This window comes from Sabethes cyaneus, chromosome 2 (genome assembly GCF_943734655.1).
Source record: "Sabethes cyaneus chromosome 2, idSabCyanKW18_F2, whole genome shotgun sequence".
Lineage (NCBI taxonomy): Eukaryota > Metazoa > Arthropoda > Insecta > Diptera > Culicidae > Sabethes > Sabethes cyaneus.
The window spans coordinates 181,937,594-181,954,780 of record NC_071354.1 but is presented as its reverse complement, the minus strand read 5'-3'; the positions used below and the strand labels follow the sequence as shown (position 1 = coordinate 181,954,780).

Sequence of the window (17,187 nt, the reverse complement as noted above, 5' to 3'; positions counted from 1 at the left end):
TTACCTGCTAAATTTTGGCGATAAAAAATCTTTTTAGAATTGTACTCTTGGATAATTTCTCAAATCAGACAATTGCTGGACAATTGTGCATATAAATCTGGGAGCCTTCAATTCAGAGAGAATAGCGGATTTCAGAGAGCGGTTCAACGAACGGAACGAAGAAGATTATCCAGCAGCGAGCAAGCGGCAAGAGCATCAAGCACTCAAGCAGTCTCTTGAGATTCGTTGGTTCGTTCGGTCGTTCGTTGTTTTCGCGTGTGTAGTGTGTCAGTTCAGAAAATAGGTTTTTTCGAATAACTTATTAAACTGCCGCGAATATTCCAGTTCTTGTTTTTTGCTTCGTGATATCATTGTGAGTTTTTGCTATTGTGTGCCGGTTAGTAGGCAAACTGTTTTGTGCAATCATCTTTTATTGCGCGATTTTTTCGCTGACTGAAGAAAGCGCTTGCATTTGTATCAAAACAAAAAAAACCATACCTGCTATAACAGTAACAAGTTGCTGTATGCATTTAATGTTTCCAGTTCCAGTCAGGGTCTGAACTCATCGGTGTTATTATTGGTTTCCCATCAGCAATTTTGATTTCGCCAAATTGACGAAAATCTACAGGTAGATTTTGGTTATTACATATTTCTTTGTCATTCTCGTCATCAGTGCCGCGAAATACACGTAAGCTTTCTTTTAAATTAGGTATTTGTTAACCGGCCCTTTCTCAAAAAAATGTGATTGATAGTTTTGCTTCACAAAATTTGCTTTAATATAAGTTTTCATCAACACATAATTTGCCCTTGTACAATTTGACCAGACTGAAGAGAATCAGAATTTGTGTCGTAATCGTAAGCGCTGCATTGCCAACTACTCTAAAAGTCTGCCTCTGCTGAATACGTGTGTCATGTTGGGGCCAACGTCGAAAGCGGAGGGCCACTCACTATCCAGTGGAGCCGGCAATGCCGGTGGGAAGATGCTTGAGAAAAATTACCTGCTCCATGAGAGCAACAGCAAAAGTGCTTTGACCGGCGACGATGAACAGCTCCTGGCAGCGTTGAAGCAGCAGTTAGAGAAAAAAGCGATCGAGAAAGAACTGCAGCAGCTGGGAACAGCATCAATCATGAGTTCGGGAATAATGCCACCAGCAGCTGAGGACGCAGCGAACCGAAACAACAGCGGTCTGGTCGATTCGCGAGGCTGTGCTAAACCGGAGAAAAAGGTAAGGATGCGATGTGTGTGTTTGGACCGTTTGGACAGTCCATTGAGAAAGATTTAATACCTATTATGTAGGTGATCATAACTTTCTGAATGAAGTTTTGAAGATGAAATGTAGTTTATGTAAACATTGAAAGGTCTAAAGTAAAAATGATTTATTACAAAATAGACGATAAGTCATGATAAATAATAAACAGGATCAGAAATTACGTATATGTCCGACTTACAGAATTTGGAATGTTTCATTTTAAGTGAAAAAGTAAAAGTGAAGTTTAGTAAAGTTTAAGGTTTAGTGGACCTTCCATCAATCCATGTGGCCGTGCCCTTTAATTTTTTTTTAATTTGGCCAAAACGACCTACAGTATGGTTGAAATCATTATAAAATATCTTTTTTTTTTTAGAACAAAAGATTGAAGATTGATAACCTTGCACATTATCTGGAGATAATGAGAATTGGGTCTTTTTTTTGGAAAAAATGTAGAAGCACTAATTAAGAAAAACTTCGATGGTATTTCAAAGTACTTCCGGTATTTCAGAACTGGGCGATACTCAATGGTTAACCTCGTGATAGATTTCATTCGCTAGAATATTAGAATAACTGAAAAAATTTGCTGACAATAAAAGGCTTTATGTACAGTTAACAATTTTAAGTTTGCGCAATATGGATTAGTAAGCAATTTCCAACTTATAAAACAACGTAAAATGTCCGACAAGTACCTACACGAACAAAACAAATGGTGGTCACAGTTTGCCTCTCTCACTCGTGTTTGATGCATCTTATGTGAATCTTACGCCCCGCTGACTGGCCTCCGGAATCACACCGCCAGAAGAGCCAAAGATGCCGCTCTATGATTATTACTGTGCCGTAGGGCCTGGTGTACGTTCGCAATACTGAACGTTCAGTCAGTAGCTTCACCAGTAGAGCAGCTTTGTTCGTTTGCTATATAAATTAAACTCCAATGTACAGTTCGGTTTTGTAATGTACGGTTTCACTTTCTTTCAATCGATAACGAAAACTTAACCCATATGAAGGCGATTGCAGATGGAGGCACTCTAGGTTTTAGTATTTCAATTAATATTTTTCGAATGCACTTGAAGAAATTTGACATGAAGTTCTTCATGTCTTCTATAAAAATAATGCCACAAACCCGTGAGAACTGAGAAGAGCATTTGAGTTGATATAACGTAATACTAGACGAAGCAAGACTGTACTTTTAAATCGAAATAAAACGAAGAATTTATTCAAGTGAAAAAATACGTCTGTATTGTTATTAAATCTTCTGCAGATGGTGCAAACACTCCGCATATGTATGCAAATAGTTTGCAGCCGGTTCCGTTGTTCGTCAATAACGTTGTTCGTTTTTTTTTCTAACGTTTCCGTCAGAAGAGGTTCCAACGGTAACAGTGTAATTAAAAGCAAGTTTTAACATATTCATTAGAATCGTATTACTTTTCTGAAGAAGATGCGGTGATAATTAGCAAATTACTACATGTCACTCATAGCACGAAGTGTAGAGTTGAGGTTTAAAGTTTGCTGAAAGGCTATTTAACACGGTATCGTATTTCTACCATCAGAGTCGCGCCACCACCGTACGTGCCACCCGGCACATTTGGTTAATGTGTTGGCAATGTTTTCCAATAACTACAACTTCGCGCCTCCGTTTCGTTTTCAAATTCTTGCACCGTTGGCATGTGCGATCACGTTTTTTTTAACACTCTTCATATCATTTCCGTAACAGCTCCATAAAAATTGAGTTAACACTGTTGTGAACGTGGTTGCTTCAATTAAACGCAAACAGTTTGCTAGCTTGTTCAGGCCTTTATCTTATCAGCAAGTGGATTGGATACTTCAATGAGAAAAAAATGCTATCGGTAATAGCGGTCTCTAATGTAGAAACCAATCAATCCATGGTGCACACCGTTTGTTCGGTTCGTATACACCGAGTTCTTTTAATGTGTACATTTGCAACATTTTTCACGTCTGTTTACTTCGTGAAAAATAATTTTACTATTTTGGGTGGACAAGTGTTTTCGTTTGTGACTCATCCAAATTCTCATAGTTCGTGCCACAACACAATACAACCAAGTTAATTTATAAAACTTTGATGAGATGAAAATAAATGAGAAAAGCGAGACAAAGTGGTTTGTAAATGTTTTGTAGGTTGTGATAATATGCTCGTTTATATATATTTTTTTATGCTCGACTACATTTATCCAGTGTTAAGTTCTCCCAAGCTGCATGCTTTAATAATGCATCAGTAAAATTTGTATTTACACAAACAGTTCTACTCGAGTACGCCATAAATTTCATAGTCACAATACACAGATTTATCGTATCTATATCATTAAAAAATTTTATAAGATACGCGACCGAATCCGCTGATCTTTAAACAACGAATAACGTGTTGCAGTTCAAAGGATCTACCACTTTCACAAAATTATGGTGTGGTGGTGAATACTGGGCTCTTGTAAGTAAATAAAGCAAAAGTTTTAAAAATAAATCTTAAAATGTATATCATAATTTAGTACTTTTGCAACAAAGACTGTTTTTTGTATCAAGCTAAAGAAGGCGGAATCGTTCTACTTTTGTAGCTAGGTTGATCGGGTCTTTCCACTTTCCAGGAGTGCTACTTTGTGACAGCTCAATAAATCTCTTCGATTACAGCTTGAAAACATTTGCATACATTGGCTTCTAATCAATATCCAGCACTAGAAAACGAAAAACGTTGAAGAATATCGTTGGTATCATTGGGTCTAAGTTGCTACCTTGAAGAACACCTGAGTTATGGCTGGACAGACAATTCAAATTGAACTGTGTATGTTCGATTCGCGCTTTTGCCTTGCCGAACATACAGTTCAGCAGGTAACTCTACTTGATGATTTGGTTGACAGACTTTAGGTCTATGTTCACCGTCAGTTCGCCGGGTTTTGTCATGTAGCGATAAAGTACCCGCTACGCTCGTGAAGCCATCTGATTTTAGGGCGAACGAAAAATATCCCGTAACCATTGAGGGTCGCTCGGGATGTCTTTCATAGGATATGTTTGTAGTAGCGTTTAATTTCACGGCTTGAGCGTAGGTACCGTAGGCGTTCAACCACGATGAGTAGGTAGCCGTTCGCGAGTTCCTGACGCTTTGCATTCATGTTAAGCGACACACTTTCTGTTGACCATTATCCTTTGCTCTGCACGAGAACGTGTCACGATTGCTGGTCGACGGCCTCGGATTGTACGGTCTCTTCTGTACATCCACCCTATTTTCCCATCCGATGAACTCAGAATCAAAGCCGTTCTCCTCGGTTGAACATCAGGCAGCTAAATAACCTGATTGACCTTCTATTTTTATACGACAGACTTCACAACCAGCGGTTAGAGTATAGAACAATTGCAGGGGCAGTTGCTACGATCCTATTGACCCTAACAGCCTCTCCCAGTCGAGATACGAACATACGACGACGCTTATTAGGTCAGCACCATACCTTGAGACCAACTGGGAGGCTGTTCCGAGGAAAAGGGTGCTTCAAATCTCATAATCGGTTGGAGGAGAATACGCTCGGTCATCGGAGAGGCCGCTTTCGCATTAAGTGAACAACCTTTCGGCACTAAGTGAAGAACATCGAAGTATACAAAATGATTGGTTTGATATGGAATGCTAACAAGCGGTGGAGAGAAAAAATATTGCTTAGAAAAACTATCTGAGTCAGTATCAAATACCGAGGAGTAAGGGACCAGTTGACCACGATCCACGATCCTGAGAAGTAAAAAGCGTTTAATAAAAAAAAATAAAAAAAGAAGAACTGAGATTGTGAAGAATTAGAACAACAATTTCTAGTTAATGATACGCGTAAATTTTACGAGAAAATGAACCAAACTCGTAAGGGCTACACACCGAAACTTGGCATGTGTATGGACTAAGGAGGGAATCTAATCACAAACGAGCACGACGTGATCATCAGGTGGAACCAGTTCTTCGATGAACACCTCAATAGTGAAGTTGCAGTATGAGGCGAAACGGAAGTTAACTTAGGAATACCCAAACAAGATAGTAATGTTCCAGCACCTGATCTCCAAGACGTCAAACGAGAAATCCGGTTGCTGAAGACCAACTTCCGCTGGGACCGTCTACCGGCAGAGTTTTGAAAACATGGTCGAAAAACGCTGACAACGGCTCTACACTTGGTTACTTTCAAAATTTGGGTGGAGGAGAAGCTACCGGAGGAATGGATGATCGGCTCGACTGCTGCAGCTCTCGTGGAATTACGCTGATAAAACGTTGCCTACAAGATACTCTCCGAAATTTTGTCACGCCAGCTGTCACCGATAGCACAAGATTTCATAGAGAATTCTCAAGCGGACCAGTTTTTCACCATCAGACAGATCTTATTATGCCGGGAGTACTACATGCCCACACATCACATCTTCATTGACTTCATCTGTGGCAGATAATGCACGAACATGGTTTACCTGACAATCTGACGTGATCAGGGATGGAATATCAGTGATTTCGATCAAATTTGTGAGTTATCGCCACACGCACAGATCACGATCCGTACAGATAATGACAAACAGTGAATCCTTAGCGTTGATCACAAGATTTTGTTCTCTAAAAAGTCTCAGCAGTGGATTACAGTGTTACTTCTTAAAGAGGCGAACCAGCCGCAGGCTGAAAACCTCTCTAATATAGAATTAAAAAAAAGTGTTACATCTTACCTAGCTGCGAGAGAAAAGGTCACACATATTGTTGCATTGTGATTCATACGATGCACACAACCAATCGTCTGTATCTGTTATATTTCTCAACGCAATCATGCAATGAACATGATTTGACATGTTCATAATGACATGACATGGTTTGTCATAATTTTTACGGATCACGACAAAGTGTTTGTCGCTTACAAGTACTGATGTCAATGAATCTGAATCTGATCGCTTCTATGATCTTGATCGCTAGAAGCGATTTTTTCCATCCCTGGACGTGATCGATTAGAGCTACATTGGATCGAGTGATGTGCTTCGTACGCATCTCGGAGATACCCTCGAGCCACTTCGTGACACGGCGAGGGTTGAGACAGGGTGACAGCTTATCCTACACGCTGTTGAACATCGCTCTTAAGGGGGTGATCCTACGAGCAGGTATCGGAACGAAAAGAACAATTTTCACCCAGGGTAGTCAACTCCTAGACTTTGCAGTTGAATTTGATATCAAAAACCAGGAACTTTGAGATGGACTAAATGCGGATTCCAAGAGGATTGTGGTAAAAATAAATGCGTCGAAGACCAAATACATGAAAGAAAGACGCTCGATGGAAACAAATGCGTGCCTCCCACGGACGGTAACCGTTGACGGTGACGAACTAGAAGAGGTAGATGAGTTCGTGTATTTGGGATCGCTGGTGACCGCTAACAACAACACTATTAAGGAGAACTAGCGGCACATTCAAGCGGTAAATCTGACCTATTTTGCCCTTCGCAAAACGTTACGATTAAGAATCATACATAGCCTTTAGAAACTGATAATATACAAAACTCTAGATCGGTAGTTCTCTATGGACTTGAAGCCATGACGCTACTCACGGAGGACATTCGCACCCTTGCCGTGTTCGAGCGGAAGGTGCTGGGGACGATATTTAGCGGAGTACAAACTGAAAGCGTCGAGTGGCAGAGGCGTATAAATCCCGAGCTACAAACACTGCTTGGAGAGATTCCCATCGTATATCTGGCAAAAGTCGGTAGGCTACGTCGGAAGCCGGCCACGTCGGAAGGATGCCGAACTGCAATGCAGTGGGACCGAAACAGTACCCTTCAACAACTCCACCGGCACCAGGAAAGGGGGACTACACGTGTAATAAAGTTCGACCAGGTCGAAAGTGATTTATAACTTCTGAGACGACTGGGAAATTGGTGACGAGTGGCCCAAGACCAAGAAAAGCCGGTGCATACAGCCTAATTGTTAAAATTTGGGATACGGAGCAGCTACTGGAGGAGTGGAAAGTTGGGGTTATCTGCCCGATCTATAAAAAGGGCGACAATTTGGACTGTGAGAACTATCGAGCGATCATCGTTCTCAATACCGCCCATAAAGCGCTATCCCAAATCATTTTCCACCGACTATCAATTGCGAACAGATTTGTGGGAACTTATCAAGCCAGCTTCGTCAAAGATCGGTCTACAACGGATCAAATATTTAAACTGCGGCAGATCCTGTAAAAGGGCCGTGAATATAGAGTTCCCACGCACAATTTGTTTGTTGACTTCAAAGCCGCATATGATAGTATCGATCGAAAAGAACTATGGAAAATCATGGACGAGAACAGCTTCCACAGGAAGGCCATCAAATTTATTAAATCTATGATAGATTCAGGGTGGATTGTCAAGTTTATTCGAATAAAACTTAGTCCTTGGCTTCGTCAAGGTGATGGTCTCTCATGCCTGCTGTTCAACATAGCGCTACAAGGTGTTAAGAAACAAGCGGATATCAACACGCGGGGCACGATCTTCAACGAATCTAGTCAATTCGTCTGCTTTGCCGATGACATGGATATAATCGGCAGAACATCTGTGGCGGTGATTGGGTGATCGACGGCGATGAGATTGAGGTAGTCGATGAATTTGTCTATCTTGGCTCAGTGGTAACGGCGGACAATGATACTAGCCGTGAGATTCGGATGCGTATTATCAGCGGAAATCGTGCTTACTATGGGCTTCACAAGCAATTGCGGTCGAGCAAATTAATTCCTCGTACAAAGTGCACCCTGTACGCTTATTAGACCGGTTGTCCTCTACGGGCGTGAAACATGGACAATGCTCGAGAAGGACCTGTGAGTCCTTGGAGTTTTCGAACAAGCTAAGAACGATCTTCGGCGGCGTACAGGAGAACGGTACGGGTATGGCGAACCCAGTATCCAACAGGAGGCTAAAGCTGGACGGATACTACAAAGATGGCGTTCACCTCAAATCCGGTAGGGACAAAACGACCAGGAGCGCAGCGAGCAAGATGGTTAGACCAGGTAGAGCGAGACCTGGCGGAGAGAGTACTCGGTGTTCAAGGAATTCGAGAGCGGTAGCCCACAACCGAGTTATATGGAGAAACCTTGTTCAACAGACTTTGTCTTAGGACGGCAAGCCATTTAAGTCAAGGCCCAAGACCGAGTTGAATGGAGACGTCTGCTTGAAACAGCACGAGCCATCCCGGCTCTATATTGCTGACGACATCGAAGACGAACTCAGGATTTTCGAAGAGACTGAAAGTCCTCAATACAACGAGTCGAAGTTCAAGCTATCCTCCAGCCCTTGATCCGTCATTCGATCAATCCCGCGCGATCCATCAGCACGCGATGCAATTTAGGTTTTGAACATTGTAAGACTGCTTCATTATAGGCTGGATATTTGTAGCTTTAGATTAATGGCATACTATTATATAAAATCATGTACCTTTTGTGGCACATAATACTACACATAAAAAGGTTTTGTTTTGAATTTATACGCATTCATATGAAATAAGTAGTATACTCACCCCGTGTTGTAGAAAAATGATTTGCAATGTATCACTAGACAATAGAAACATTAATTCAATGCTGCCAATCAATCACACAGTTTTTTTTGCAGTTCAAATTATGCTAACCACAGTGATTACTAGTGATTATTTTCATAAATACGGGCATTGATCAATAAATGCCTGCAAGCTGTTAACTTATAGTTTCCTCAATGAACGCTTTATGCAGCATATGCACTGTAATAGATCACATAAAAACACGCCGGTAATGGCATTATGCTCATATACAATATGTGTATTTGTTTTCGATTACATTTCCAACATTACTTGAAATACTATGATTGTTCTCTACAACTCGACTAATCTATTTTGCAGGGGTGATCAAAAAATCGTTTCCACATTTGAATTGATTTGTAATCAGCAACTATATGTGGAGTAACTAAAGAAGTTTAAATAATTATATAACCGCATGTAGCAAACTTCTGGAAGTAGAGCAAATTAACCTGAAGATTTCTGCTTGAAAGTTTGGAACGTGTTCCTGTGGAATACTACCCTAAAATTTGTGGTGTAACAAGTGACAAACAAAAAACATGACGTTATGCTGCATGCATCATACCCCTCTCTAGGCTACTCGTGCGTTCATGAACAACGCTTTTAATGAATGTTATCTTTCAATTTGATATTTACGATGTACGGTTTTCTGCACTTATGAGAGCACTTTTCTGCATTCATCATCAGACCTGGGCAACACTGAGCATGGTTTCGTTTCCTTGTACCCGGGGGTTTGTTTTTTTTGTTGTTGTTTATTGCTTCTTCTTCAAGGCACGTCCATCTCAGCATCAAGTTCGATAGCAAAAAAAAATCACACGTATTGAGCTGAAACCAGGGCCATCGTCAGGCAGACAGCTTCACAGCTGTTCAAGCTTCTGGTGGATGTTGATTATGATGATCCGGTCTGGCTGGTTGAAGAAACCTATCAGCCGGCACCGGTCGCGGTCGAGCCGAGTCGTGAGGGTACATCTTCCTTCGCCGACGAGCAACGGTTGTGTGGAACCATAACCGTCGAGCGCGAATGCGTGGAAATTTCTATCATTATCGCGCGAGCCGATGGAATCGCTCAAATTGGTTGTTAAATGTAGAGTTAAGTTGCAATATGGCCCTGCAGCGGAATAGCGGTCGTTGTTGTCTTGGAAGAGGTCGGAATACTTCAGCGGTGTTGGATTGCAACACAGTCAAATCAAACAATGCACCGTCCCAAACTATGAATGTTCATAGGATTGTTCAATGGATTGTTGTCCATTTTTCATTTTCTGGTATCCCGAAAAAATGCAGTACGTTGCTGATACGCAACGGCAGTCAGCGAGAATTTGGTGAAATCTTTATTCAATTTCAATTCAATCAATGAATAAATTTGGAAAAAATTGTACCTATAAAAATAAGACAGTTCTTTGGCTACGTGTTTTCTGATGAAATCCCTATCGACAGCCGTTTCTACAACAGTCAACCATGTGACGCGTCAAGGGACACAATAATGAGGTTTGTTTCGCTAGTACAAATATACTAAATCAACATCCTGCAACCATAAAACTTTGATTGAATATCCGCGCCCATGATGGGCTTAGTGTCAGTGCGTGTCCACTCTATGATCAGGTGCCGTAGTAAATATTACAACACACAGCATCCACTGCAGCGGTCACCGGTTAGTAGTTAAACAGTCGCGGAGAATTGCAATTAGCTCAATCTGGGGCACATAAAATAGATAAAATGTATCTAGGAAAAGATAACAAAAGACCGTGTTCTGCTTTCACTTTTACAAAACAAATTCGCTTCATACTAAAAGTCTTGGGGCAAAGATTGAAAAGGGTTCATGAAATAATTACTAATTATCTGATTGATTGTATCAGAAATTAGTAATGTCTGTATTACCACTCTGTAATTCTGAGTTATTGTATTTTGAGAGATTTTTATAGTCAATTTTCTTTATTGTAGGATTATAATCTTTTGAAATTCCCTACGATAAAACTGTACCTTGTCGTGGTGTTGGGTTTTTTAACTAATCAGTAAATGAGCAGCGGTCACGTTTACTTCTGGATGTGGGTATACCTACATCAAAATACTTTTGTGATTTCAAATGGGACTCGGGGTAAAAATTTACCAAATGTGATTGTTGCGTTGTTCAGAAAGTGCTTTTATTCCGTTTAAGAATAAGGCCAGTATGGGGATCTCTGATAATTAATAGATAAAGTTTTCTGGGATTCATCCCTATTTATCACAACTGTCACAAATATCTCCGAAAAATGTCGGATTGATTGAATTGGTCGGGGGCTTAGGGTTAGTAAGGCGATGTAAGCGGGATACCAGAACCGGTTGGATGCCGAAGGACCACTCTGTAATGATTACGGGTAATAGCACTTCTTAGGTAGCAGATGGGAAAATTAGGTCAATTCGTGTCGCGTGTTCGAGTTTCGGCTAGGCGGTGCTGCTAGATAGAGTAGGCCCGCGGGGTCTGTCGATGGGAAGGGGTCGAGTCTTAGAGAGACGTTTAAGCCTAGAGCTTTACAGCACTAGCTCTTTGGTCTCGAGGGTTGGAAGGCGGGCGAGTCTCTATATTTTGAAGCTTCTGTCGACTACCGCGAACGTCCAGCTTGTGCTGCGCTCAATTTACTTTGTATCGTGGGACAGTGCATGAATGCTAAGGGGATGAAAGTTTAAATTTGCCCTGTTAAGTTGATAACCACTAATGCTCCGAAATTTGTTTTACCTATTGGTTCATTTGTGGTTGTTTGTGTTGGAAAATGGAAAGTGGGCGCGTTGTTGAAGGCCGGTGTCAGGCGGGGCTGACGAATCCTCCACTTCTTCACTATACCACATATTGCAACTCGAGTGGTACAAAAAGTCCAAAGCACATTTACAAATTCGATCTATTATTTTTCTTCTTATCATCATCATCATCATCATCTTCATCATCATCATTATCATCATCATCATCGTCATCATCATTATATTTAAAATATGACATTCCGGCTTTTGGCAGAGAGATCTTAGAGTCAGTTCGTGGAGTCCGCGCAGGGCTGGAACGCCTCCGCCTGCGGGTATAGGCGCAACGGCTATGCTTGGGGCTTTACCTGTGTGTTAGTGGGCGACATCGCCTGTCTCGTCAGGTAGAACTGATGTTTGAGGTCGCCCTGATACTTTGTTGACATCACAAAAGGGCCCAGCGCAGAGTTTTATACGCTATTAAGCGACCAGTTGGATAACCCGAAAAAAGGAAAAAAGGATTATAATCTTTTGAAATTGTAAACAGAAAATTCTTAAGTCTGTCAATGTGGTGCGAAGTACATTATCAGAGGACGTTTATTTTTTGGAATGAATAGTTTTTTGGACTATGGGTTTTCATGGTGCTGACAAATTTTGAATAAAATTTATTTATTTATTATTTTACTATCTTACTTCATCGAAGTAAGTGATGTGATGTGGCAAAAAAAATTAAATCTGAGCAAAAGTTTCACGCAGAAGGCAAAAACTAGAACTGGATTATGTACGTTCAAGGTTCAGAGGCTCCAACAGAATACGGTCGTGAAAAGCCATGCCCGGAAGTATTGCGATGAAGATCTGACGAAACCACGCTACTGCGTTATGGACGACATGATCTACGTGCGGACCCAAAGCGGACTTCAACCAAAATCCGGGGAACCAGGTTTTCATTGCAAAGGATAAGTTTGGTGTTCCAGAGAACCTCTGAAAACAGAAGAAGTCGAAGTTTGCCAAGAAATTCTTGATTTGGCAAGCAATTTGTTCATGTGGAAAACGAAATATGGCTTCTGAGACTACAGTTACCATGAATGAACAGGTGTATTTGAAATAGTGTCTCCAAAAGCGACTTCTTTCTCTTCTGAAGTCTCACAAGTGTTCTACGATCTTATGGCCGGATTTTGCTTCATGCCATTACGCAAAGCACGTGCTGGAGTGGTATAAGTGGAAATATGTAATGTGAATTTCGTGCCGAAAGATTTAACTTCCAAAATACTCCGGAGCTGATGTTATGAAACATTATCTTTGGAAGTTCCTTACAAGTTAGTTTTTCATACATAAGTTTTGTTTCTTGCGTTTTACAAGAACACATTGTTCTAGACAAATATCGAAGTACTTAAAACAGTTTTTTTTGTAGAAGACCGCAAATCTCTAGAACTTTGGCTTGCAAAGCAAAACTTACTTACTTACTTATTCTGGTGCGATGTCCTTTAGAATTTGTCCTGCATAACAGTGTTTCGCCAACATACTCGGTGCTTGGATGTTGGAATATTTAAATTCTTTTAAGTCCCACACTTCCTATATCTTGCCCCACTTGGTTTATCATCCTAGGCGGTTGCGCACCTCTGTCTCTGATATCAACAATGGGATTAGAGTTTTCACAACGTGTCTCGCCCATTGTATCCTTTTTTTCTAAACCCTAGGTTCACCGAAGAGTTGTATCAGCTCGTGATTTATCTTTTTTCTCCATACACCGTTCTCATTTACCCCGCCAAAGATAGTCTTAACCACACCACGTTCGAAAACGGCAAGTGCTTGCAAATTCCCTTGAGCATCATTGTCCACGCCTCCTGTCCGTGCAGGATTACTGGTCTTATTAGCGTTTTGTATCACCATACACTTCAGCATTTGTGACACGAGCAGCATGTTCCTCACAATCGCGTGGAAGATTGTGATGATACACATGATACACTTAGTACGGCGGTGAAGTCTTACCAGATCTTAGGGTCTTGTGGAGTCAGCAATAAGCACGACTTCCGGCAAGAATACGTTTGCGGATTTCTCTGCCGCAGTTATTACCCGACATCACCAGCGACCCGAGGTATACAATTTTGTCTACCACCTCGAGCTCGTCTCCGTCGATTACAACACTGTTGCCTATGCGGATTCTACCCTTCTCGCTAAAGGGTACTTCAACACTACCAATCTATTCCATTTCACGTCTCAGCTTGGTATACTCCTCAGTCACGTAACCAGTGAAGCAGATAAATTGACTGGATTTGTTGAAGATTGACTGATAACAGTGCAATTCTGATTGCTAAATAATATATGGTTAGATCTGCACCAAATCGGCAAACAAATTGACTCATTTTTGCAGTCATAAACAATCTGTGGCGGTCTCAATAAGGAAATAAATTTTTACGTCAGCATAGCACAGTCTTGTTCCAGCAGACGAGTGACGTCGTTAACAAATAGCAGTGGTCCTAAAATGCTGCCTTGAGGTACTCCTGAGCCGCTCTGAAACCACCTCGATTGAGAAGTCCCCAGTTTAGCGGCAATTTTACGATTGCGTAAATAACTTTAGCCAGGAAAGCAAGCTAGATGACTCTCCTAATTTGTTCAGCTTGGCTAGCAACACTTCATAGTCGACACGATTAAAAGCTGATTTCAGATCAGTGTAAATTGCGTCGGTCTGGTTACCCTGTTCCATAGTGCGTAGACATAACGAGGTGAACTACGGCAAATTAGTTGCTACCGATCTTCCTGGATGAAATCCATGATGTGGAAATATAGCTTTTCACCCGAAACAACACATGTTTGTAAATAATTGCCTCAACGATCTTGGAGCAAAATATAATAGACTAATCTCAAATTTTTAGTCTTGACCTTGAAATGAGGTCATACATATATATTAATATTTTTTTGAAACGATGGTTCTACAATTGATGAAGGGACGGTAGGGGAAAGAAATGAAAATTTTTTGGTGAAGGAGGGGAAGAGCGGAAAGGAAGGGGGGGGGGGGGGTATTGGTAGCTATGCTTGACAAGTAGTCATTTTGACTCCTACCTTTTGTCCAATGCTGGTAGGTGCATGAGTCGAACCAAGCTGTAATCTGAGATTACAACCGGATTCGAACCCACAACATCCGCCAGGGCATGTGGTTCGCTGGTACTTGTACCTTTGAACCATAGAGGCGCTGGACAAAAGGACTTTTCATTTCTTTCCCCTACCGTCCCTTCATCAATTGTAGAACCATCGTTTCAAAAAAATATCAAAATATAATGTAAATAACCTTCTTTATTGCTTAATCCCTTTCCTGTTGAGCAACACTTCTCGACTACGTTTTTTTAATAAATTGAGGATTTGGGCATTTAGTCGTATACTCTGTACAGACTGAAAATGGGTAAATAAATATCTCCTTCCATTAAAAGACAAACGAAACTAAGAAATGATGACACGAAACATTGTGGGAAAGTAGGACCATAATAGGAAGAGAAAAAAAGCAATCACGCAAAGGCCATAACAGTAAAGCTTGGTGCCAGCAAGAGTCCTCTTCGCGCTCGATTTACACTTGCGACTAATCGCCATTTTTGCTTTGTTTCAAATGTTTGATTTGGATGGCGCGTTTCCAGCACATGGTGACCACGACCTCGCTCCCGAGCGTGATTAGACTACATGTCAATTAGGTCTAGCAATAGCAACGAACGAACGAACGACACATAGTGGCTACCGAATCCGACACAATAGAAAATGACGCCTCGGCAGTCGGCATGTCCGTTTGCGCTCCGGCGCCAAGCGCCAGCAACGGAAGGAAAGCGAGTCGCGTGGCAGTTGGGATGGTATAATTTTACCATGTGGAGGCATGAATTATTTACACGTTTCACGTCCCCATCAGACCAAGTGTCGACAGGGCACACCAAGGCAATGTAATGTAATGTAATGTTTGGGAAGTTTTGCAGGATCGATATGTCTCGAGCACGTGATGAATCAGATGATAGCTTAGAATCTGTTATTATAGTATGTATTGCATAAGGTGAGTCTAAAAGCACTTAAATTACTTTTTCTCACGAAACAAACTCTTGATAAGCATTATTTTTGTTTCTATCTCAATCATGAAACATCAACTTAAACCATCTGTCGAATGGACTATCGAAAACGCTTTATTTCGGGAAAGTAAATTGTCGTCAAATTCCTATCTTTTGTCTGTAACCCAATCTTTGCGGAAACAAGTTACCTTATTAGGTATTGTGCAATATCACAAACATAAAACATTACTGTAAGCTATAATTTCCTCAAAGAAAACAAAATCATTTAACGTGAAAGCAGTTGTTCATGTTTCAGGAGATTAAGATTAATGGCTGGAGTAAATGGCCGGAAAATTCGATTAAAACTACATATGTTCACCACTGACCCAGTCTCTATCATCAGTATCGTTGGTAGTATCATCATCATCATCATCATCATCATCGTCGTCGACGGCATGTTTAACAATGCATCAGTTTCCGTGTACGGTATGATTGGATATGACAGCATTGTTTTGGTTTCATTGTTATTTTCGACCATAAACGAAGGGTTACTAAGCAAGCGACGGACGACGACTCAGGGATTCGGCGGAGCACGTATCACATATCACTGTTTAGCACCATACTAAGATCTTCTTTTTGCGGGTTAAAATTGTGCTTATTGGAAAAAAGAGGAAAACCCACGTAAAAATAAATCCCAGTGTGGTTGATGTTTATATAGTTGCTCCATCGTTTATAGACAGAGACGGTTCCCGTGTATCGTGGAAAAGCAGCCGAAAAGAAAAACAACACAACTCATCCGCCAATATGCTAAGCAGAACTTTCAATGTTTTGACGTCTTACCCGGTGCACTATAAGGCGTGACATAATTGGTTGAGCACAATTGATTTTTCAAACAACACTAGATGCCCTTGAATTTGAATAGTTTACAATCACGTCTGCCGAACGAAATGTTTAAGGGTGTTGCACCATAGTCTACTACAACAGCGCCATTATAAAAGCACAATTTGCATTTTTGGGATAATTTTCTACGCATTCTGACAAAATGCTTGAACACGAAGATACTGTCAAAACGTGCGACGAAATGGTTTACCTGGAAACCGATTTACCATGTGTTAAACAGATTGTTATATTGCTTTCAGTTTTGTCGAAAACGTTTATTTCAGTACGTTTATTTCTTGTAGGTAACTGAATACTAACCCTGAAGGTATAAATCATCAATCTACCGATTTCCCGATTTAAGGCGCGGAATGAATATTATTTCGTTTTCTGCTCACATACTCACTCCTTCTGATTGGAATCTGCTCAGCTGAATAATAAACATTTCATATTCGCAGCGGTTGTGAATTAATAAATATTTTAATAATCGTGATAATATTTGCGATCGCCATTGCTCTGCCTTAATCATGACAGAGTACGTGTGGCGTCAGCTGATCGCAATGGAATAATCCGTGCAGTCTAAGGCTATTGTTTTGTTGTTATTATTATTATTATTTGAAGAGCATCTCTGATGCAGAACTCTGAAGTCTGAACGGACACTTCCTTATGTGGTACCGCTGGTGAGTTGTCCAAATTTGCGATTTTCGATGACTGAAATAAGATTTATTGTCTTTATTGTGTAGAACATCTTGTAAGGATGTTGATAATTAATACATTTAACTTTTAAAACTACTTGTGAAGTTTTTATTTTAAATTCTCTATAGTTTAAACCTTCATATTTTAA

General features: G+C 40.8%; 3 protein-coding genes across 8 annotated transcripts in view; 2 read left to right on the top strand and 1 right to left on the bottom strand.

Annotated features, from left to right (window-relative positions):
• Nucleotides 1-17,187, bottom strand: part of LOC128737532 (acireductone dioxygenase) — a 389,037-nt gene that overhangs the window by 254,338 nt on the left and 117,512 nt on the right. The gene's annotated exons all lie outside the window — the stretch shown is intronic.
• Nucleotides 237-17,187, top strand: part of LOC128737520 (coronin-1A-like) — a 73,995-nt gene continuing 57,044 nt past the window's right edge. Inside the window, exons 1-2 of one of the 6 annotated variants that reach the window (XM_053832182.1) lie at nucleotides 237-352; nucleotides 523-607. The gene's annotated coding sequence lies outside the window, so the exon portion shown is untranslated. Of the gene's footprint in view, nucleotides 668-17,187 lie in introns of all 6 variants that reach the window. The other 5 variants (XM_053832180.1, XM_053832183.1, XM_053832181.1 and 2 more) reach the window with 5 other exon arrangements.
• The window catches only part of LOC128737535 (uncharacterized), a 56,144-nt gene continuing 39,694 nt past the window's right edge, over nucleotides 738-17,187 (top strand). Inside the window, exon 1 of the mRNA XM_053832202.1 lies at nucleotides 738-1,205. Coding sequence (XP_053688177.1) covers nucleotides 891-1,205 — 315 coding nt within the window. The 5' untranslated portion in view covers nucleotides 738-890. The remainder of the gene's footprint in view (nucleotides 1,206-17,187) is intronic.